At 36.2% G+C, this 24,821-nt stretch overlaps 1 protein-coding gene across 1 annotated transcript; it reads left to right on the top strand.

Annotated features, from left to right (window-relative positions):
• Window positions 1–2,326: 2,326 nt before the first annotated feature.
• Window positions 2,327–21,952, top strand: inpp1 (inositol polyphosphate-1-phosphatase). The gene is made up of 6 exons (XM_079844972.1): window positions 2,327–2,494; window positions 4,362–4,574; window positions 4,664–4,724; window positions 12,680–12,880; window positions 15,294–15,468; window positions 18,493–21,952. The coding sequence occupies exons 2-6, from the start codon at window positions 4,371–4,373 to the stop codon at window positions 18,983–18,985; spliced, it is 1,134 nt and encodes a 377-aa protein (XP_079701098.1). The 5' UTR covers window positions 2,327–2,494; window positions 4,362–4,370; the 3' UTR covers window positions 18,986–21,952.
• Window positions 21,953–24,821: the final 2,869 nt, after the last annotated feature.

Here is a 24,821-nt window from a genome sequence, read left to right as displayed (position 1 = left end):
AATTTTAACAAAATAATTTGTGATTTGGGATCATAAAAATTGCACGTTACTATTATTCAGTACTGTCCTGATTAAGATATTTCACATAATAGATGTTTATATACTCCACAAGACAAAAATGTACAAACCCTTGAATCTGAACTGTCTGTCGTTCCCTGATGATCCACGACTGTCTTCATGTTTCATGCTCAGTCATTTGTTTAGGTAACAGAAACTTTTTATCTCACAATTCTGACTAAATTTGATTTGATTTAATCACAGAATTGTGAGATTAAAAGTTTTTATTTTTTATATTTAGTGGCCAGTGTTGCCACAGTTACTTTGAAAAAGTAATCTGATTACTGATTACTTCTTTAAAAAGTAACTTAATTACTTTAGAGATTACTTGATTTTAAAAGTAACTAAGTTAGATTACAAGTTACTTTATTAGTTACATTCAGCAGATGCCGACAACACCCCTGCCGCCTCAACATAGAAATGACACTCACTTTATTGGAAGTGCATTTTTAACAGTAACGTCAACAATGTATCTCCTGACATTTTAAGTTGAAATTAAAAAAAAAATTCCTGAAAAAAAACATGTTTTAATAAAAAATGTAATAAAGACTTCACTTAATACAAATACTCTCCCCGAGACGCAAGAAGAAAGCAAAAATATTTTGCGTTTTGCGTATAAAAGCGTTACTGGCATCACTGTTAGCGGCGCAGACAAGTTTCCATGAACTCAATGCATTAAGAGCAGGGGGCGAAAACTTTTGAACAGGATGATGTGAACATTTTTCTTATTTGTTTAAAGATTATATATTTAGTACTGCTCTTCAGAAGCCAATAACTACATGTTTCCCAGAAGACAAAATGAGTACAATTTACCCTGTTCATCCGATTCAAAAAGTTTACACACCCCAGATCTTACTGCAACGTGTTTCCTTCTTGAGCATCAATTCTAAGATTTCTAAGATTTTTTTTTTTTTTTGCTTCAATAAAAATGGTTGAAAACTGACGTTGTTCAAAATAATATGCAGAGGAAAACCAAGTCATATGTTCGGTGGTCCCGTTGTTACATGCCTTATTACACTGTAAAAAATAAACATTAATTTAACAACATCAGATGTAACATAAAACCCTAATGTGATTAGAAAAAACAAATAAGAAACATATTTATTGCAATGAAAATACATCAAAGGCGAAGTTTCACGCAGGGAATTCTGGGAATGTCATTTTACGGGTTTTCACTGTAAATTACACAATGACTTGTTCTTTTTCACGTTCAAAAACTGTAAATTTAACAATATTTTACTGTAAAATTAAATGAAATGTAAGGTTAGATCTATTACAGTTATTTACCGTATATAGTAATGAAACTTTCTGTTAACCAATTAACTGTTTTTCACCGTAGCATTTTTACAGTAAAATACCGTTAAAATCACAATCATTTTTTACAGTGAAGGGTATACATTTATTTCAATGGACGGAGAAAGCACGGACGCCTGCATTTCATCTGACAGTGCGCACAAAAGTTTTTTTATTTAACACTATTAAAGTTAAATAACCATATGATATAGCCTAAATATTACGCACCTTTCGGCGCATCAGTGCCACGGAACGAGTAGCTAAAGCCTACTCTATCTCTAGACGTTTTAAATGTTTTTTAAATGCAAAAAGCAACGAAATTGTCAGACATCCATTTAGCGCATTTTCACAGAGGAAAACAACTGAAAAACAGCGCAGGTCCTCCCAATACTTTCTGTTAATTTTACTGAGAAATTGCTTCAGATGATTCAGTGAGAGAGCAGTCCAAACTCATTCAAGTGGATTCAGGCCGTTTTGCAAATGCGTTTGCCCATTCATAATTTAGAAAATAATTTTAGCGTCAGAATGTGCGCTCTGCCCAGTTCAGTTACACAGTTTAACTTCTTGAACCTGCTGTTAAACTGAAAATATGTTTTTTTTTTCCTTAAATGTCCACATAAACAACAAATTATTCGTCACTATAGCAACAGTAGACCCCGTTAATAGCCCCTGGGCCTTACACATCACGTTCGTACAGGGCTGTGCACCCCCTTGCGAAGGGCCTGTTTCTCTATGTGCGAAAGGGAGGGGGGGTGCAATTCACAACCTCACCGCTAGATGCCGCTAAAATCCCAAACTGCACCTTTAATGGAATAGATACTAGTATCTAAAAAATAGTAGCCACAAGTAGCATGCAAAAAGATACTAGTTCATTTTAAGGATTAAATGTTAATACGGCTTGCCATATAAGTTTATCTGAAATGTCTCCGTCTCCTGCAGAGGGTGGTATTCGTGAACAAACTCCTCCTCCTGCTTTGACGCAATGAGAGGGGAAATGCTCTCATTTCCGAGGCGTTTCCGTTATGTTGCTTTAAAATCCGCTGGTCACGCTCCAGAAATGAAGTGTGCGCGCGCGCTATGACAGAGAGAGTATCAGTGCTGTGAGTGACACACAGGAAGACACCGCTGCAGATTGAGTTCAACGGTATGAGCTGCGCTTATTATGTGTTTACTTTATTTGTTAGGTCTATCCGGTAATTATGAAAGTCGTGTGTGTGTGTCTGTGTCTGTGTGTGTGTCTGTGTGTGTGTCTCTGTCTGTTGGAGTAAACCGTAGAGATTATGTAAACAGTGTAACATTCTGAAAACACCACAGCTGTAGGGGTGAGCGGGGTTAGTTGTAACACACGTTTTAAAATGTTCCACACATGCCAGCATGACGAAACTTTGTGTATTTACTAGTTGCCTTATCAAAACTATATAATAAATAAATAAATAAAATTATTTGGAAGATATCACTGGTTATTTAACCACAGGAAAAGTATATTTCTTAAGTAATTTTTTCATCTCTGTTTTTTGTGTTTATTTAAAACTAGACAAATCTGATATTATTTTAATCTTATATCTTTTATTTAACAGTTGAGAGTTCTTTAATGCTGATCTAACATTAGCCGGGTTTAAATCCCAGTTGCTGAGGCCGGGCATGTTGTCACACTGAGTTACAATGAGCCCCTATTAGAACTATGATATTATATTCTATACTTTTATGTATTCTATTGAGAAACCATGAGAAAAAGGTAAATATAACTGAGAGTCAAAGTTCAGAAATGATTCATTATTATTATGGTTTGAATTATGCTGTGTTTTGCGGCGTGTTTATTGTGAAACTCAAACATAAGTTCATTTTTAATAATTAAAAAATGCCATTATTTGATATGTAAATGTTAATAATTGTATTTTATTGACAACATATTTTAGTTTGCCTTGTATATATTTGTTCTATTATATAAGATAACATTAAGCTGTCATATGTAGTGTTGTAGTACTCAAGACAGGTCTTGGTCTTGAGACCGGTCTTAAGACCATTTTTTGAAGGTTTTGAAGGTCTCGACCACATTTGTACTTGGTCTTGTCTCGGGTCTCAGACTTGGAGGACTCTGGGTTGTTTCAAGACCACAACGGCTGGGATATTAATAAATTGCCAGTGCATTGTCTGATTTATTTATTAACATCATTAATGTAATTGGGTAATTTCATTTGATTGGTAACAGCTCTATATAGTGTCTTCGAATTATATTTATTGATTAAAAATAAATCATTTCTCAGGCGGTAATGTGGATCTTTATGAATTTAAGGAGTGCTGGTCTCGCCCTGTCTTGTCTTGGTCTCAACACACATTGGTCTTGGTCTCGGATTAGGTAGTCTTGACTACAACACTAGTCATATGCTCATGTTATAATGCACCCCACATATGGGGCATGTTGTCACATTTCACTTCCATTCTTTCGGGGTAAATCAAGAAAAAAAATATACACTGTATTAATGAAACCCAACCACATAATTGTATTAGCCATGTGTGAAATTAATGTGGGGGAAAATAAATACTCTGCACCCCATTTACACAAAGTGAGAAAGTCAAAAAGCATTAGGTTGTGCCCCTCTCTCCACTATATTGCTTTTCAAAGTTATCATCAAAATATCGACAACTGTATCCTGATATCATTTTATTATGTATTGATGTGTCATACATTTGCATGTCTATTTGCATTTATTTGCTCCGTTTCCAATACGCACGTCCAAAGTTGGACAAACGGCTTGCATGACATTAAAACCATACACTCGCTGCTTCTATGACATATGCAGGGCACTCAGTCCACTCATGTGTTTACATCTGTCTGTCATTGTCCTTGGGTGTTTTTGTCCCAGTTGGAGTTCTTTTTTTAGGTTGCTAATATTTTTGAAGCTTGACCTGATTTTCACTTTGTGTTGAAACTGACCTACTTGTAAAACAGTCTCATTATGAACATCTATACATCTGATCTTATGTGCAGTGTGTGTGTGTGTGGTTCACAGGTCTCCGGTATGGCAGAGTTGCTGCGGTTGCTCCTGAGCGTGGCAGAAAAAGCCGCCAATGTGGCACGCGTCTGTCGCCAGGAAGCGGCGCTTTTTGAGCTCCTTGTACAGGAAAAGACGGGAGCTGACAAAAACAAGAAATTTGTCCAGGACTTTAAGACGCTTGCTGATGTGGTGATACAGGAAATGATTCGCCATGATGTCTGTGCCCAGGTTCAAAGCGTTTCATTGAAATCAAAATTCATTTTACTCAAACTGATCAGTTTTTGTTGAGGGCTAAACATTCTCCATTCTTGTTATAGTTTCCAGAATTGAATGGCTTTATTCATGGAGAGGAGTCAAACAAGTTTGAGAATGGGCTTGGTGAGTTATACCCTGAGGCGCTTTGGAAGGATTTCACTATGCAATTGTATTCAAATTTCAGCACTCTTGTGGCACTTGACCTTTGACTCTTAAAGTCGGTGTGAAACGGAAGATACACCATAGTCTTTCCTACTGTGACGTGTTTCTGTTAGGGCTGGGCGAAATGGCTCTGTATTCTTTGGTTAAATGACGATGTACATTTCATTCTAACATTGTAAGATTACAATCTAATAACAAAAATAATGATAAATGAAAACTAAAGAGCAGAACAATTACATAGCCTACATTTCATTACCCCATTATAAGGGGCACTTTCATAAAAATACACTTGTAGGTTTAAAATTCCACATATGGCACATTTATTGTCCAACAACAAATATTTTAGAAATATGTCAGAATTATTGCACTGCTAATCTATTGCGCTCCGTCTGTTTGGTGTGAATGCGTGGCGGCGCTCATTCAGCTTTCACTGAATTTTAGTGGAGATTCACTTGCAGAAGGATCATCCACTCCTGACAGCAAAATGGACATACAGTGGGGCAAAAAAGTATTTAGTCAGCCACCAATTGTGCAAGTTCTCCCACTTAAAAAGATGAGAGAAGCCTGTAATTTTCATCATAGGTATTTCAACTATGTGAGAGACAGAATGAGAAAAAAAATCCAGAAAATCACATTGTCTGATTTTTAAAGAATTACTTATTTTTCACCATAATTTGCAAATAAATTCTTTAAAAATCAGACAATGTGATTTTTCTGGATTCTTTTTCTCTTCTCATTCTGTCTGTCATAGTTGAAGTGTACCGATGATGAAAATTACAGCCCTCTCATCTTTAAAGGTCCTGTTCTTCGTGATCCCATTTTTCAAACTTTAGTTAGTGTGTAATGTTGCTGTTAGAGCATTTATAATACCTGTAAAATTATAAAGCTCAAAGTTCAATGCCAAGCGAGATATTTTATTTAACAGAAGTTCCCTTTCAAAGCCTACAGCGAACGGCCGGTCTGGACTACATCCTGGTACTTCCTGCTTTAATTACGTCAGTAGAACAGTTTGTTGACTAACCGCCGCCCACAAGAATACGCGAAAAAGGGGGCGTGGTCTTGTTGCTCCCTCGTGGAGAAGAGGAAGTGTTGCGTTCGGTTCGGTTCGGTTGCGTTTGTCGCCATGTCGTCCAGACGCTGTTATTTTCATCCCGGAGTCAAATCACCTTTGTTTGGCCTTCAGGGGCTGTAGTTTGAGCGCGTTCATCTCCCTGTTATGGTGAGAGGCGTGACCTTCCCGGGCAACGTGCCCTAAGCTGCTGTCGAATCACAACACGGGAACCGCTGGCACAATCAGAACCCGTTACGTATTTCTAAAGGAGGGACTTCATAGAACGAGGAAATTCTCAGGCCGTTTTGAGGACAGTGAAAACAGCAGTATACAGATAAGTCAATTGTGTGAAAAATACTGTGTTTTTTTACACATGAAACATGAACACATGTTATATTGCACACTGTAAACACAATCAAAGCTTAAAAAAAAACACGAAAAACGGGACCTTTAAGTGGAAGAACTTACACAATTGGTGGCTGACTAAATACTTTTTTGTGTAAGTTATAAATGTTAGTTATGCACTGAGGAATACACCACATCTCAAATGCATTAAACAGTGCAAGTATTTATCTGTCAGTCAACACAAGTATCTGACAGGGCAAGCTGCTTTAAACTATACATGTTAGCTATATCTTGCCAGTTATTTTGAAAGCGCTTAACCCATTTAATCCCCAATTTTTCCCAGACACAAAAATATCCAAATCATGTGTCATTAGTATTCCTTTGAAACAATCAATCATCATTTTTTGAAATTTTCATGGAAAAGTGTGTGAAAGTGTGTTTTATGATCGGTCACAATTGTGACCGGTGGGATACTGTTGTATCAACCATTGTATTGATTTAATATACGACTATTTGACCTGTGCAGTGTGTGTGTTTTTTTTTTTTTTTTTTTTTTTTTTTTTTTTTTTTGTGTGTGTGTGTGGGTGGGTGTGTGTGTGGAGATCAGACATCAGAGGAGACGTGACCATGTGTGAGTGTGTGTGTGTGTGTTTGTATGTGTTTCTGTGTGTGTAGATCAGACATCAGAGAAGACGTGACCGTGTGTGTGTTTGTGTGTGTGCAGATCAGACATCAGAGGAGACGTGACCATGTGTGTGTGTGTGTGTGTGTAAGTTTCTGTGTGTGTGTGTGTGGGAGTTTCTGTGTGTGTGTGTGTGTGTGTGTGGAGATCAGACATCAGAGGAGACGTGACCGTGTGTGTGTGAGTTTCTGTCTGTGTGTGTGTGTGTGTGTGTGTGTGTGTGGGGAGATCAGACATCAGAGGAGACGTGACCGTGTGTGTGTGTGTGTAAAATTAGGTAGAAAGTAAGGTAGAACAGTTAGCCTATGTGTATTAGTATGTAGATACAATGGGGTATCCCACCGGTCACTATTGTTGCCGATGACATGTTTGTGAGTTCTATGACCACATTAAACAAAGTTGAGTAATTGCAAATGCATATATCAATACTAGACGCCTTAAACAAGATGTGTACCAAAAATCTATGTCCTATCTTTATGTTAACATACTTTACCAGCCTTTTCTTTGGGAGCTTTCCTGCTGCCATCCTCTTCTCTTGGCACAAACAGGAAGTAAACAGCTCTGGTCATGTGACAATTTACAGTAAACATGCGACACTGCACATATTTCATTGAGACCCTTTATTAGTTCAATATCTGCTGGAAATGCATTGATAGATCATTCAGTAACATTTTTATAGCCTTAGAAATGAAACATTTTTTTTTTACGGTCGCTATTGTGACCGGTGGGATTAAATGGGAATACACTATATTGCCAAAAGTTTCGAGATGCCTGCCTTTACATTCACATGAACTTTAATGACATCCCATTCTTAATCGGTTGGGTTTAATATGGAGTTGGCCCACCCTTTACAGCTATAACAGTTTTAACTCAGTTTAACAGTTTTAAGATTTAGGAGTGTGTTTATGGGAATTTTTGACCATTCTTCTAGAAGCGCATTTGTGAGGTCAGGCACTGATTTTGGACGAGAAATCCTGGCTCGCAGTCTCCGCTCTAATTCATCCCAAAGGTGTGCTATCGGGTTGAGGTCAGCCCAGTCAAGTTCCTCCATACCGAACTCACTCATCCATGTCTTTATGGACTCAATAAACAATACTAATGACATATACTATGTACAAAAACATCAGATGAGCCCAGAATATGAACGCAACGCGTTAAATTACACGTTAAGCGTTTTCCTCCCATAGAAAACCATTATAAAAAAATGCTTAACGTGGCTTAATGTACTAAGACCATGTTATTAAAAGACCAAACTCAGGAAACAACAAAAATACTGTTCGATAGAACGGCTTGTGCTTGGTTTGTTACCACAGTTATACAATATTCACGGGTCACCCGTCGGGTACCCGTGCAGGACTCTGATACAGGGGTTTAGGGGTAGCTTCAGGGTTCGTACCTAGTTCTTGCAATTACTATAATAATAAGTACATAATGTGTACATGGGGAACAGGACTGTAAAATAAAGTGGTTTAAAGTCACAAGGCATATGAATAAAAAAAATTATGATCTGCACAAATAAATAATTTATAATAAATGCTGCAATATTCCATTTAAAAATCAAGAATTGTCCATTTTGATTTCATAGTTTCATAATTTTAACTGAAATATGGAAAGCTGGCATATTGTGGATTGTGTGACAGTATAAATACAAATTTCTTTGCATGCAGAAGTAGTTTAGATGATTATTTGGAAAAGGTAGAATCAGCTGTGCTGTATAAGAAACTATATAATTTCATAAAGGATCTAAGCGTTCTGTTGTAGACAGCATAGTATTGTGTATTGGGGTGTGTATGACAGGATTTGGTTTGGGGTTATGCAAACCATTTTAAAATCAGATGGGATATCCGATAAAGCCAGTGGGGAGTTTGTGGCCGCGGTTCCTGGTAGGCAAATTGTTAGATGAGTTGAGATGATAGTAAAAATCATAGATATCATTATGGAGTATGTAATGAGGATATTGGAGGACCTAAAGAACACTTGGCATGAGATCGTAATGCAAATGTCTATTCTGGTGTGTTAACGACATGCCTGGGAATAAAGTGTAATTGTCTTTCACTTTCTTTTCATACCTGCAAACTCGTCAATGTCATTCTGACATTGAAATATGCCGTTTATGTGGTTCATGCAAATCAAAGGATTTTTTTCATTGTATGAGGAGTTGTATGAATATACACTGCACGGGCCAAAAAAAAAGTTGCTGTTTGGATTAAAATTGGCAAATGCTTAAGAGTCCATGATGGGATCATTATTGCAGTGATTTATGTTTCTAGCATGTTATATGTTTGGCAACAGTTCTTCTAACCCTAACTGATGGGGTGTGTAGCTTTTCATTTCTTGAACAACCATGTAGGAAGACACATCATGGCCATTTTCCAGGATGACAATGTCATGATTCATCTGGCTCAAACTCAGAATCATTTTCACACATGAATCATCCAGGCCAAGAGGCAACCACCCCTAGTTTCTCTTGAACCCAAAACAGAAGTGAAACTGCAATTCCTTGACTGGCCACTAGACTCCAAAAGGCTCCAGAAGGGAGCAGAATCTCATAGATAGATTAATTGAAAGTCTTTGGGATGTGCTGGAGGAGACTTTACAGAGTGCTGGACTCTTGCATTGTCAATACAAGATCTGGACCAAAAATTGATTCACCTCTTGATGGAAATAAAAAAAGTAAAATGAAATTGACACAAAAGATGATTCATGGTTTAAAGGTTTTAGTTTAAAAAAAAATCTATAAAGGTAAAAATGCCCATAAAATGTAAAAATCGATTTCAACTTTTTGGAAAAGATGATTTTCTGTCACTGCTGTGAACTGACCACCGCACAGAATAATGAGGAATATCAAAAGCTTTAGGAGTCAGCTGTCCATGGCAGTCCTAAACCTGCTAGGGTACCAGCACAATAACACACTCAGCAAAATATGGTCTAATTATCGTTATTGATAAAATAACAAGATATCTTTTTTTTTTTTTTTGGTCAATATCGCACACTCCTACAAGAGACACTATGCAAGACGATAATAATCTTACACGCAATGTCCTGGGATGCATGTTGAGGCAGAAGAGTCTGTTTTACAGGCTTTAGACGTCTTTCCTATGGCCTTATGCAAAACTCTGCATTCTTTTAAGTCGTAAACCAGTCTTGTCCGGCCTGTTTCGGGGGGGTGCGGTCTAACACAGAACTCGGACACAGTTTGTTGCACTGAAAAAAAAATTCATTTTAGTAATATGGATTAACGTAACCATCATTTTACTTTATACAAGTAAAATTCAGTGAGAACTAGATAAATTAGTTAAATATATTTAAATTAATTAAATTTTAAATATATGCACATTCAATTCATGTAATAAATTAACTGGGTGGAAAGTGTAACTCATTATATATTTGCTTGTAACATTTACATGTTTTATAGGCACTGCACATAAACCTAGAAATATTAAGTACATTTTAATTTAAAAGTGTAGTGCATTTTAGTCCGCGCACAGCACACTGGTAAAAATTATTCTGTGGTGAAGTAAATACTACAGAAAAAACAAATAAAACATTTAAATTTAACTAAAAAAGTAAGTTCAGACGATAATTAAAAAACAAAGTAAATTCTATATTAGTACTCAATTCAAGGTTGTAGGAATTAAAGTGTACATATCAACAATATAAAATTAAGTAAACCCTTACTTAACTTTTCTGAGACCGGTGTTCCCATCATGCAGTTTTTTTGTTGTTGTTGCTGTTTTCCAGCTGTATTTACACTGTTTTATCATTGCTTTTGTTTTTAGATTTAGTAACTTGTGATTTTGTGACATCTGGGGTCCGTTCTTCGTACCTCGCTAACTCGGTTAGCTGGATTTGAGTGTTGATGATTTGGCATGATCTTGGATTGTTTGGTTCTTTGAAGCTCATCCTGGACTTGCTGTCATAGCAACAGGTCCATAAGATTAATCATGTTCGGGTGCAGCTTATTTCATGTAAACAGGATTAGATTGCATCTTGAGGTGATACTTGAAATCTATCCCAGCCACCGCTACTTTATTACAAGAGTCCCCTACCGAACCAGGGACAATAATAATACAAAAATGTGTTTGAAAATTAATATTATGTAGTGTATAATACTTTAGTATTACAAAGCCACTTGATTGAAAGATTTATTTTTGATGGAATTACTTTATAATGTTATTGTCTTACACACATGCTACTCTGAGCTGTGCATTCATTTGAACAGTGACATATTATAGGAGTGGCTTTGATCTTGACCGTTAAGAAACTTTAATTAATGCTGTGTCATGTAACAAATCTACTTCAAATTGAATTAAAAACTAAATGAATTGCTAATTACAACATTGAAATAAAACTGTAAAGGGTGTACAAATACTATAAAATTGTGTTTAAACATGTTTAAAAAAAAGTGCACATTTCATTTTTCTATTATAACTTTTTTTATGTTGGTTTGGTCAATTGGCTGTCTCCTTATAAAGGTCCAGAAATTCATGTTGTTGTTTTTTGCCAGGTGGCTTTTTTAATTATATGATGTCATTTACGTTGCTGTCTTGCCGCCAGCCAATAGCTGCATTGCTGATCGTAGTTTCAAGTATCTATAAGCCTGCCCTTGTCAGGGAACACACGAACGCGCAGTAATCTCAGATAACTTAATCCAGATATTGTAATCCAACATGCAAATTTGTTTGAAGAACCAAATTAGCCAGAGATCAGTTATCACTATTAAAAGATCCGGGATCTGTCAAATCATCTCAGATGTATTAAGCAAGGTACAAAGAAAGGACCCCTGGACATTTTCTACTCAAAATGACACATTCATACTCCAAAACGATCTATCGAATGTTACTGTCATTGTGTATTCTGTACCAAGTATTGAAGTCTCTGTGCTTGGGTTAGTGCCACATTACTTCTATTTTGTAGATATGACGTCTATATACGTTATCTATTGTATTATTTACTTAGACGTTTCTAAGAAAAGCATTCACTTTAAAAGCGTGGTTTAAATCAATGTTATGTTATATTATTCGACCCCTTTGAAGTTACATAAAATCTATAACTCAGGCCCTGTGTGCTCTAGCACCCTGCAGGCAGTTTTTGATGTTTCCACTAGATGGCATCAAATACTGAAAAAAAGAATTATGTCTCTATCATATATGCAAGATTTATTCAAATACCTAAATTTGTCTCACCATACACATAGTGGTATAAATGCAATATCACAGCGTTAGTTTACAGAAATCCCTGAAATTACATAAAACACTGCTGAAAGTGATTAAATATATGTTGTCTGTGCCATAATAAACAAACGTATAAAATATAGTAAAAAAATAACAAACAAAATAGGCAAAATAGATTTTTTTTTGAAAGTGAAATATTTTTTGAAAGTGTATATCCTCGGCCCTGTGTGCTTTAGCACCCTGCAGACAGTTTTGGTTGCTTCCAGCATATGTCAGCAAACACTGGAAAAATTTGTTTTGTGACACTGGGATGTTCCATTTATACCACTGTATATGTGTATGGGGAATACTTTAGATTTGGGTAGGCGGAAATTACATTTATAAAGTTAATATTCCTCCCTTCAGATCCATTTGAATAAATCTTGCATACAATATTTTTTTTTTCCAGTATTTGCTGCCATCTAGTGGAAATGGCCAAACTGTTTGCAGGGTGCTAGAGCACACAGGGCCAGCTGTTAACTACCGATTGCAAGAAATTATTCGATTTTGCAGGTGTTTTTATAATTATGCTTCTGTGATGGCAAAGAACACTCAAACTCAGAGCTAATCAATGCATTAATTAAATAAATAACTGGAGTTTCTGTGTGATTTGTATGTGAATCAGGGGAGAGTGTTACTGTGACGGTCTGTGCTCATGAAGAGGACACAACCGCTCTGTTGGCTAAAGTCCTGGATGGTGATCAAGCCGCCGCATCCCTCCTGAGCAAGGCGATCCATCAGGACCTTCAGCTCCGAGACGAAGCGGCCGAATCTCTGCAGCTGTCAATCAGCCCAGCCGATGTGGGCATCTGGATTGATCCCATCGGTAATGTATTTGTTATTTTTGGTCCATAAAATTAAATAACAATTTGTTTAACTTTCACTGTAAACCTGAATATGTTGGCAAAACTAAAAAAAATTGAGGCAATCAGTTGCCATTTTTTTTACGTTAAGAAATGTGAAGTTTAAGTAAGCAGAACTTGCTGATGTTTATTTTGTAATCATACCTTTTCATTGCTCTGAACTTGAGATATTTGAGTAAGCTAATTCATACATTTAATTTAAAAATATCATGTAATCTCACATTTTTAGCAGTGGAAACTTGACTAGCTTTAAATAGCTAATTCAATAAATGCTATCTTGCTAATTGGTAGGGTTGGGCATCGTTTGGGTTTTTTTCAATTCCGGTGACAAACCGATACTTTTAAAACGGTTCCGGTGCCTAAACGGTTCCTGAACCGATACTTTTTTTGTTTTGTTTTTAAATGCCACAAAACGAGGTGGATGACATTAAATGGCTTTTTATTTATTTATTTTTTATTTAAATTGAACCATTTATTAAAAGTTTAATGTATACTTAAATGTATGAATATAAATAAATACAAAACACAATTTACTTATTTACAAATTCACAGTAAAACCTAACCCAACTACAACAGGCCTAATATAACTCTAAATACAGTTACAGTAATAACAGCAGTCGTCTGTATTCTTGGTATGCTACAAACCAGCTTCGAGCTTCAGCTTTATTTTGAAATATGATCATATTCTCTGGCTAAATATTTTAGAACGCATCGCCTTAATGTTTCCATGGCGACGCCTCATGTTTCTCACATGACACACAGCAGCCGCAATAGCGCTGACAGCTCGGCTGTATCGGGTTTATTTCATTTTTTCTTTTTATTCAAAATATTCACAAACTTCTTAACTGTGTCACGAACTATCTGATGTTCAAATGTGTGAGTGAATGTGTGTTAGTTGATCTATAAAGCGCGCCTCAGAATCGGATCTGTCGGATTTACAACACTTGAGTTCATTCTCGTCTCACGAAATACATGAAAGTAAGTGACCAGTGAACTGGAAGAAGAATAGAGTAAACTATATAGTTACTATATAATGTGCATGTATCTGATGTGAATAAAACACGTAACGTTAGTCAAATTATAACCGTCTGAAAGGATTGTCATTGCCGCTTCCATAGACATCAGTGTGTGTTTTTTGCTAGTAGCCTACTTATGAGCATTTAAATGTCTGAAACCTGGAATAAACATGATGTGGTTGAAAACACTGAATAGTTGTCAAGAGTTGTGATGTGACCAGCACTGAGCGTGTCTCTGGCTCGGTGCCAGCCAAAGCACGAAAGCACGTTTGAATTTTGGCACCGAAAGGAGGAATCGAAATCTGCGTTCTGATTCGGTCCGGTACATACCGGTTATCGGGTTTTGGCACCGGGTTTCGGTACCCAACCCTACTAATTGGTTACACAATGCTTTGGTAGCATTTGCTGAATAAGGACAGCAATATAATAGATTTAACATGTATCTGTTCTCAAACTAAGCTCATGCTCCACTCGTCACATGATGGAAACCCTATAAAACATTAAACACTACTAAATCTGCCACTTAACATTAATCTTGCACAAAAAAACATTGTATAACACTTAATTTTAGCATTTACTGTCCCTTTTGAGTGCCATGGCAAAGCATGCTGGGAAATGTAAATCCCAGCCCAGTTTCAGTTAAATTTAAGTTAGTCAAAATTAAAAGAAAGACGTTCATAAAACTTAAAACAATGAAACAATTCAGATTACTGAAAATGTGCCAGTTTTGAGAACTTGGAAGAAAAAAGTTCTAAATACTCATAAAAGTTCATTAGTTTGAACTAATTTGTTTGTAATGTGTTGGCTCGACCCAAACCAATTCATTCTTTTGAGCGTTAGGGTTTACAGTGTAGATATTTACTTTCACATGTACAGTTTTCTGCTTATACTAGTCTTACAAGTTACACAAGTTTTTCATCAATACTGATGAACTTTTTTTTAGAGCCATTGTTTCATAAAAAAAGTGGACTGGTCTAATTTTAATCTGAGAAGTAAGACGGGTTAGCCCAACTAATTGTTTGTTGGACATAATAGCACCGTATTAGCAGCTATAGTTATGAAACTGGTCATTCAGGTGTGTCGTTGTTCACTAGTTGCAGGTATGTACAGGAGATATTCATGTTAAAACTATGTGAAAAAAAGCTAATGTGAAACATGATTACAGAAACTATGACTGAAACCTAAAACTGTAAAAAGGCAACCGGTTTGGCACAAAGCACCTGGAGAATGACAACAAAAGATTTTGTTCAAACAAGTTATGTGCCTTAATTTTTCTTAGTGTGTGTGATTTTTTTTTTGTTTTTTTTTTTTGTTTTTTTGTTCCGGTTATCAGATGTATTTTGTTCATTTCTTTGAACAGATGGCACAAGTCAGTACATTGAAGGGAAAGAGGAAGAGGAGCCGGATGAAGGCTTTTGTCCTTCCGGACTCCCGTGTGCTCTGGTTCTGATTGGGGTTTACTTGCGAGCCACTGGTCAACCGGTCATGGGTGTCATAAACCAGCCGTTCAACCGCAAAGACTCCACGGGTAAAGGGTAAGAGTGCTGCTTTACTGAGTGTAAATGTAGTCACAGATAAAGGGTTTTATTACACTCTAAAATAATTAAGTGGCTTTGTAAATATCACAATAATATATAACTACCTCAATAAAATCTCTAAATATCATTGAAGTGATTGTTTGAGTTGGATACACAAAAAATCCAACAGTTCATGTTAAGTTCAAACTATTTGAGAATGGAAAAATTATACTGATTAAGAGTTTCAAGATCTGCAGTGATTACTTATTTCATATCTGTCACGATGGGTTATAGAGAATTCTAGGGGTGGAACAGTTCTCGGTAAAAAATCTCCACTCGGTTTGGCACGCACTTGCACTGTGGTTCATCTCAAATCTGACGACGCATCTATAATATGGTTTGTTGAAAGTAACGCATAAAAGCAACAGACTGAGTTAGGTTACTCTGTTTTTGTCGATGGATACACATTCTAGCTTCCCAATACATTACAACAGCGACGATCAAAAAGCCTGGACGAAACAGTCACTCTTGTATACTCAAACATGACCCTGTCATTTACACCGTCATCACCGGGTGTTGAGAGCGCGAGCGTAGGTGAGACCTGACAAGCACATGTTGCTATTTGTGTTAAATTACCCTAGAATGTTTGCAAGGCTTAAATTAGTTTAAGACACGAAAGAGAACTTGCATGCACCGAGAGAAGATTGGGTGTAGTGTGCACTCATCTGAAGCGCGCAAATATTACATTCTCTTTTAAGTCTTGTGCTTGAACGGACAAATTCACACTCAAAAATATGTCAACATGCCCATCCTGGCGAGTATCCTAGCGAACGTGTCTTACGTAAAACATAGTTGACAGACGCGTGTTCATGTGTAACAGTATGAAATGAATCTGTGCATTGTCTTAAAGGGACAGAAGCCTTTTCCTGCTGTCTGTGTTTGTCTGTGGTGCTGGAGGAAAATGTGTAGTTTAATTTAATCCTAAAACTACTTTTGTTTAGCATAGTTTTGTTAATAAGTGCAGTTATTAATAATATTACGTTTGTTTGTTTATTGGAAATTTAACATCGCGGCACTGAGCTTGAATTGATATGCTGATAAAATTAACTTTTATTAACAACAGTAATGATCAAAAACCTAATTTTTATAGGAAAAATGTAAATATTATGTAAATTTAGTAAATCCATGTGGCATCACTACAGTAAATCATGTGGTGTAAATCGTGTGGCGTCACTACAGTAAATCGTGTGGCGTCACTACAGTAAATCGTGTGGCGTCACTACAGTAAATCGTGTGGCGTCACTACAGTAAATCGTGTGGCGTTACTACAGTAAATCGTGTGGCGTTACTACAGTAAATCATGTGGCGTCACTACAGTAAATCGTGTGGCGTTACTACAGTAAATCATGTGGCGTCACTACAGTAAATCATGTGGCGTCACTACAGTAAATCGTGTGGCGTCATTACAGTAAATCGTGTGGCGTCACTACAGTAAATCGTGTGGCGTCACTACAGTAAATCGTGTGGCGTCACTACAGTAAATACGCCTACAGTAAACTACAGTATTGTACAGTACTGTCACTACAGTAAATCATGTGGTGTAAATCATGTGGCGTCATTACAGTAAATCGTGTGGCGTCACTACAGTAAATCGTGTGGCGTCACTACAGTAAATCGTGTGGCGTCACTACAGTAAATCGTGTGGCGTCACTACAGTAAATCATGTGGCGTTACTACAGTAAATCATGTGGCGTCTCTACAGTAAATCATGTGGTGTAAATCATGTGGCGTCATTACAGTAAACTTGTGGCGTCACTACAGTAAATCATGTGGCGTCTCTACAGTAAATCATGTGGTGTAAATCATGTGGCGTCATTACAGTAAACTTGTGGCGTCACTACAGTAAATCGTGTGGCGTCACTACAGTAAATTGTGTGGCGTCACTACAGTAAATCATGTGGCGTTACTACAGTAAATCATGTGGCGTCATTACAGTAAATCATGTGGCGTCTCTACAGTAAATCATGTGGTGTAAATCGTGTGGCGTCATTACAGTAAATCGTGTGGCGTCACTACAGTAAATCGTGTGGCGTCACTACAGTAAATCGTGTGGCGTCACTACAGTAAATCGTGTGGCGTAATTACAGTAAATCGTGTGGCGTCACTACAGTAAATCGTGTGGCGTCACTACAGTAAATCGTGTGGCGTAATTACAGTAAATCGTGTGGCGTCACTACAGTAAATCGTGTGGCGTCACTACAGTAAATCGTGTGGCGTCACTACAGTAAATCGCGTGGCGTCGCTACAGTAAATCGTGTGGCGTAATTACAGTAAATCGTGTGGCGTCACTACAGTAAATCGTGTGGCGTCACTACAGTAAATCGTGTGGCGTAATTACAGTAAATCGTGTGGCGTCACTACAGTAAATCGTGTGGCGTCACTACAGTAAATCGTGTTTTGTCACTACAGTAAATCGCGTGGCGTCGCTACAGTAAATCATGGTGAATGTTGGTGATTTGTGATCGAAACCCCTGATCTTCGCTCAATGTTTCTCTTGGTCTCCACGTCAGCTCTGTTTGATCTGATATCTGTGGTTTATAACAGAGAATTCTGCGGCAAATGCTTCCTCTAGATCTCGATGTTATTAATTCTGTGGTGAATTCAAACACTTTCTCACTGGATCTCCAGCGCTGTGTAGTAACAGTGTCACGTGATCGAGATCGGCCCGTTTATGAACTTGCGCTGCGCTGATTGTTATTGCTCCGAGCTGATAAACGAGTAGTGCGGGTTCCGTTCAGTTTTCGTTTTCGTTTGTCCTTTGATGTTTTTCATATGTAACAGAAATGGCAGGTCTTATCAGTCGGGTAATGGTGGTGGTGGCACCAGTGCGACCTCTAACACAATTTACTTGCACCAGCAGGAAAAAAGGTTTCAAAATGTCACCGTTTGGCCACAGTCTGGAGCCTTGTATCATAACCTAATACCTCATGAAATATGTAGGTCATTGTAATACTTAATGCCTTTATTTTGTCCTGATTGTAGATGGAAAGGCCAGCACATCTGGGGTGTTTCATATGGAGATGTGAATGTTTGCTCGTTCACTCGGCACAGGCCGTCTAATCCACAGAAGAGCGAGTGTTTGTCGGTGCTGCTGAGCTCCAGCGAGAGGTCCACTGTGAAGGACGCGCTCACGACGCTTCCCAACGGCTCGCTGATGTATGCGTCCGGCGCGGGATACAAGATCCTGTGTGTGGTCCAGGGTCTGGTGGACGTGTATGTATTGTCAGAGGGCAGCACGTTCAAGTGGGACTCGTGCGCTCCTCACGCGGTGCTGCGGGCGCTGGGCGGCGGCATCTCCGATCTGAGCGAGTGTCTGCGTGCCCGCCTCAAGGGTCACACCGCTGAACTCACCTACCACCAACCCAACAATAACAGTCAAGGTGTGGACAGATGGGCCAACCGAGGAGGAATCATCGCCTATTTGGACTCCAGCATAATTGATAAAGTCGTGGAGGCACTTGCTGGAAAGATATGATGATTGTAGCAACTCATAATGTAATAAGTATTACATTATTATTATAATAAAGTGTTCATAATGTAATTAATTTTCTCAAACTATAATTAAATGATGAGCTCATAATATACTAACAATTTTGACATTGAGAAAATTATTACATTATAAACTCACCAAAACATGTCATATTTTCATTATTGTAATAGTTTTTAAACATAAAAAATATTAGTATTCCCTTACATGTGAAATGCAACATTTAAGTATTCGTATTATTAGGGGCCAAGCCCCCGAAGGCTGTTGGTTTTCTTATTATTCTTCTTCCCAAATGGGAGTCAATGGCAGCCCTTTCAACGGAACATAGGAAAATTATGAAATCTGGCACAATTCTAGAGATGATCATGAAAAGTAATTGGACCAAATCTGGAGTCTCTAGGACCAACTCTATAGCACCACCAGTTGTTCAAAAATTCACAATTGAAATGGTTATAATTTTTAAACCATTTGATCCAGAAAAATGAACTTAGTCCACCTGATTCCTCTCATTATACTGATCACATTTAACATCTTACATGAAGACTCCGCCCATGCCAATAGCAGCCATTTTGAAAAGTATAGCATTCAATTTTTTTTGCTGCTCCTCCTTCAAAATTTCTCCAATTTTTACAAAACTTGGCAGAGAGAATCTATGGACTGAGCCGCACAGAAATGACTGAACAGAATTTTTTGAACTACTGGTGAAAAAAAAAGTTACGATGTTGCGAAATGAACAAGGATGACCCAAAATTGGTTCAGAGGCTGTATCTCGGCCAAACTTTGATCAATCAAAACGAAAATGAGTACGCTCCATCGGACCCATGATGTGAGGGTCCTTGCCAAATTTGGGAACAGTGCCACATACTGGTCATTTTTGCTTATAACTTCTGAACAGTTTGTCAGAAAATCATAATCTTTGTGTCTATGCTTTCCACGTATCACACCAATTTTGCCAGGATCGGATAAACCAAGTGTCCGCCATTTTGAATTTTGTCATAAATTGCAATGTCTTTTAAAGTATTTGATATATCTGCACAAAGTTTGGTATGCATGATTGACAGCATGTCCTGAAGGTACCTGAGAAGTTACAACACAGCGCCACCTAGTGTTCCAGAGATATACGTTTTTTTTCCCGCAAAAACGCTTATAACTTTTGAAAACAAAGTCCAGAATGTGGTTCCTTTATGTTTCTTGGTTTAAGCCGAATCTCATTTGTCATTTTCCAAACGTGACTGTCCGTCAAATTGAAGCAAATGAAAAACAGTTTTTTCACTACTCCTACAAATTTTATACAATTTTGTTCAAAATTGGCTCAGATGATATGTGAGCTGAGCCACACAGAAATTATTTTTGATATTCCCTACCATTCCTGAGAAATATATCTCCGAGGTTGACCTTGCCTGTGTGTGTGTGTATTTATGCTAGTTATCTTAGCATGCTAATTGGTTCATTGTAAAATTTGCTTCTGTTCCAGACATTAAGTCTTTCTGAGAACGATCTAAACAGAACTTTTTAAATATAACATGCTGTGCATTTATATAAAAAGTCTTCATTTTAAATGGATTCTCACTTGAAGTATGGAACTTTGGCAGCTGTGTGAATGCATGTCTGCCCAGCGGTGCAACAAGATGAGCAAAAGGCACCTGAACCAGAGATAGTGGGTTCGAGTCCCGGGTGGGACAACTTTATAAAATTGTGCGTAATGTGGTGTCATTTAGAGGCAACAGCTGTGGTTCTGCCTTCAAAAACAAACCGTTGTATGAGTGGCATGATGGCAAGATTGCTCAATCAAATCCAGTGTTTAGCAAGCTTTAAAACATGTGAACTGTGCAATGAAATTCATGATTTAAAATAATCATAAATCCAAAATATCAAAAGGGCTTGACCCCTCAATGGCTGCTTGCAGCTATATTTATTATTATATGTTTATTGAACACAATGCATCGGTATTCCTTTACACTAAATTTGAAAAATACCAATGCTTTGTTTATTAATAATAATAATAGCACGAATATTTAAATCTGCTGCATTTCGCAGGTAGTTTAAGACTGTATTTTTTTAATGTACTGTAAGGGAATACTAAATGTTTTAAAAGCTATTACAATAATGAAAATATGACATGTTTTTGGTGAGTTTATAATGTAATAGTCTCTTAATGTAAAAAAGTTTATTACATCATGAGCTCAAGACTTTTACATTTTGACAAAATTATTACATTATGAACATTTTATTACAATAATAATGTAGTACTTATTACATTGTGCATTTTTACATTATGCGTCTCTACAATGATGCTCAAAGGCATGTGTATGTGTTTTTGTAATCTTGTGTCCTTTATGATTTTAGTTATAAGATAGAGTGCATATTTAAATATTAATGTTCAGCTGTAGTTTATTAGGAGACCAAATATATCATAATACTTCTGTGCAATCACCGTTTGTCTCATTACAGATGATTACAGAACATGTTTTACAGTTACTGATGGACACCTGAGACAAAAGGAAAGCTAGAAACTGACAGTTCTCTGGGTTTGGATTATCATACACAACACATGGACATTTATGCCCTTTTATGGGGATGTTTTTTTTTCTTTCTCCCCTTCATATTTCTCTCTAAGAAAGGCCGAAACATAATGAGCAAATGAGTGCAATGATTCTCTCACCGGAACAACATGTGGTTTGAGTTGTGCTTTGCCTGCTCTAACCCTTTACTAAAATATTCTACAAGAACTTAACCATATTAAAAGTAAAAAAAAAAAAAAAAATGCTGATATAATCATTGTGGAAATTTTTGTTTGTTAATGGTCAAAAGTAATTATTCAAACAATTTTAAGTCTCTTCTGCTCGCCAAGGTTGATCAAAATACAGTAAAAACAGTAATATTGTGAAATATTATTAGAATGTAAAATAACTTTTTTCTATGTGAATATATAGTAAAGTGTCATTTATTCCTGTGATCAAAGCTGAATTTATCATTACATTATCATCCAGTCTTCAGTGTCACATGATCCTTCAGAAATCATTCAAATATGATGATTTGCTGCTCGGTTATTAATAATGGTTCTTTGCTTCTAATGCTATTTATTGAAATATTAAATAATGAAGACTTTCTATTTAAAAACAAAACACAAATCATTGTTTGGTATATTTGTTACCATAATGGAAAAACTTTGAGAGCAAAAGAGCTGATGGGAAAGTGTGTTAAATGGCACAGAAGACCACCGATGCCCTTTTATGTGCAAAGACCTTCAGAAAGATTCTCATTTAATTCCCTCTTGGCTTGGCGTCAGTGTGGATCACTTCACACAGTACACATTCAGGTCATGTGATCTGAGTCCATTTATAGCAAACGCTGGATAAATCTGATCAAAATTGTGAGGTTACAAATCACACTTTCACATTAACAAAATCTCTGGCTTATTTCAATCAGAGTTGTAGATTTTTTTTTAAACTGAATACTAACACATTACTTTATAAATGTACACATTAATATTGGAGTTTATAAAGTAATGCGTTACTTTACTAGTTACATCAAAGTAGTAATCTGATTATGTAATGCACGTTACTCGTTACATAAAGTAATCTGATTATGTAATGCACGTTACTCGTTACATAAAAAAGTAATTGATTACATAATGCACATTACTCGTTACATAAAAAATTTATCTGATTATGTGATTATGTAATGCACGTTACTCGTTACATAAAAAAATTATCTGATTGTGATTATGCAATGCTCGTTACTTAAAAAAGTAATCTGATTACAAAATGCACGTTACTCGTTACATAAAAAAGTAATCTGATTATGTAACCCATGTTACTCGTTACATAAAAAGTAATCTGATTATGTAATGCACGTTACTCGTTACAAAAACAGTAATCAGATTATGTAATGCTCATTACATAAACTAATCTGATTATGTAATGCACGTTACTCGTTACATAAAAAAGTAATCTGATTATATAATGCACATTACTCGTTACATAAAAAAATAATCTGATTATGTGATTATGTAATGCACGTTACTCGTTACATAAAAAATTAATCTGATTGTGATTATGCAATGCTCGTTACATAAAAAAGTAATCTGATTACATAATGCACGTTACTCGTTACATAAACTAATCTGATTATGTAATGCACGTTACTCGTTACATAAAAAAGTAATCTGATTATGTAATGCACGTTACTCTTTACATAAACTAATCTGATTATGTAATGCACGTTACTCGTTACATAAAAAAGTCATCTGATTATGTAACCCACGTTACTCGTTACATAAAAAGTAATCTGATTATGTAATGCACGTTACTCGTTATAAAAGACAGTGATCAGATTATGTAATGCACGTTACTCGTTACATAAACTAATCTGATTATGTAATGCACGTTACTCGTTACAAAAACAGTAATCAGATTATGTAATGCACGTTACTCATTACATAAACTAATCTGATAATCGTTACATAAAAAAGTAATCTGATTGTATAATGCACATTACTCGTTACATAAAAAATTAATCTGATTATGTGATTATGTAATGCACGTTACTCGTTACATAAAAAAGTAATCTGATTATGTAATGCACGTTACTCGTTACATAAAAAAGTAATCTGATTACATAACGCACGTTACTCGTTACATAAAGTAATCTGATTATGTAATGCACGTTACTCGTTACATAAAAAAGTAATCTGATTATGTAATGCTCGTTACTCGTTACATAAAGTAATCTGACTATGTAATGCACGTTACTCGTTACAAAAACAGTAAACAGATTATGTAATGCGTGTTACTCATAACATAAACTAATCTGATTATGTAATGCACGTTACTCGTTACATAAAAAAGTAATCTGATTATGTAATGCACGTTACTCTTTACATAAACTAATCTGATTATGTAATGCACGTTACTCGTTACATAAAAAAGTCATCTGATTATGTAACCCACGTTACTCGTTACATAAAAAAGTAATCTGATTATGCAATGCACGTTACTCGTTACATAAAAAAGTAATCTGATTACATAATGCACGTGACTCGTTACATAGAAAAGTAATCTGATTATGTAATGCACGTTACTCGTTACATAAAGTAATCTGATTATGTAATGCACATTAGTCGTTACATAAAGTAATCTGATTATGTAATGCACATTAGTCGTTACATAAAAAAGTTATCTGATTATGTATTGCACGTTACTCTTTACAAAAGACAGTAATCTGATTAAGTAATGCACGTTACTCGACACATAAAAAAGTCATATGATTATGCAATGCACGTTACCCATTTCATAAAAAAGTAATCTGATTACATAATGCATGTGACTCGTTACATAGAAAAGTAATCTGATTATGTAATGCACGTTACTCGTTACATAAAGTAATCTGATTATGTAATGCACATTAGTCGTTACATAAAGTAATTTGATTATGTAATGCACGTTACTCGTTACACAAAGTAATCTGATTATGTAATCCACATTACTCGTTACATATCTAATTTTGTAATGCACGTTACTTGTAACAAAGTAATCTGATTATGTAATGCACATTACTCGTTACATAAAGTAATCTTATTATGTAATGCACATTACTCGTTACATAAAGTAATCTGATTATGTAATGCACATTACTCGTTACATAAAGTAATCTGATTATGTAATGCCGTTACTCGTTACATAAAGTAATCTGATTATGTAATGCACATTACTCGTTACATAAAGTAATCTGATTATGTAATGCACATTACTCGTTACATAGAAAAGTAATCTGATTATGTAATGCCGTTACTCGTTACATAAAGTAATCTGATTATGTAATG

This window comes from Gobio gobio (genome assembly GCF_949357685.1).
Source record: "Gobio gobio genome assembly, chromosome: 19".
Taxonomy (NCBI): domain Eukaryota; kingdom Metazoa; phylum Chordata; class Actinopteri; order Cypriniformes; family Gobionidae; genus Gobio; species Gobio gobio.
Note: the sequence above shows the minus strand (reverse complement) of the source record. Positions and strands in the feature narration are given on the sequence as shown.

Excerpts from the sequence above, each read along its gene's own strand:
- inpp1 (XM_079844972.1), top strand. The coding sequence starts at position 4,371 with ATGGCAGAGTTGCTGCGGTTGCTCCTGAGCGTGGCAGAAAAAGCCGCC. Across the intron at positions 4,575-4,663 it reads GCCATGATGTCTGTGCCCAG|TTTCCAGAATTGAATGGCTT; the intron begins GTTCAAAGCGTT and ends TTCTTGTTATAG. Across the intron at positions 12,881-15,293 it reads CATCTGGATTGATCCCATCG|ATGGCACAAGTCAGTACATT; the intron begins GTAATGTATTTG and ends TTCTTTGAACAG.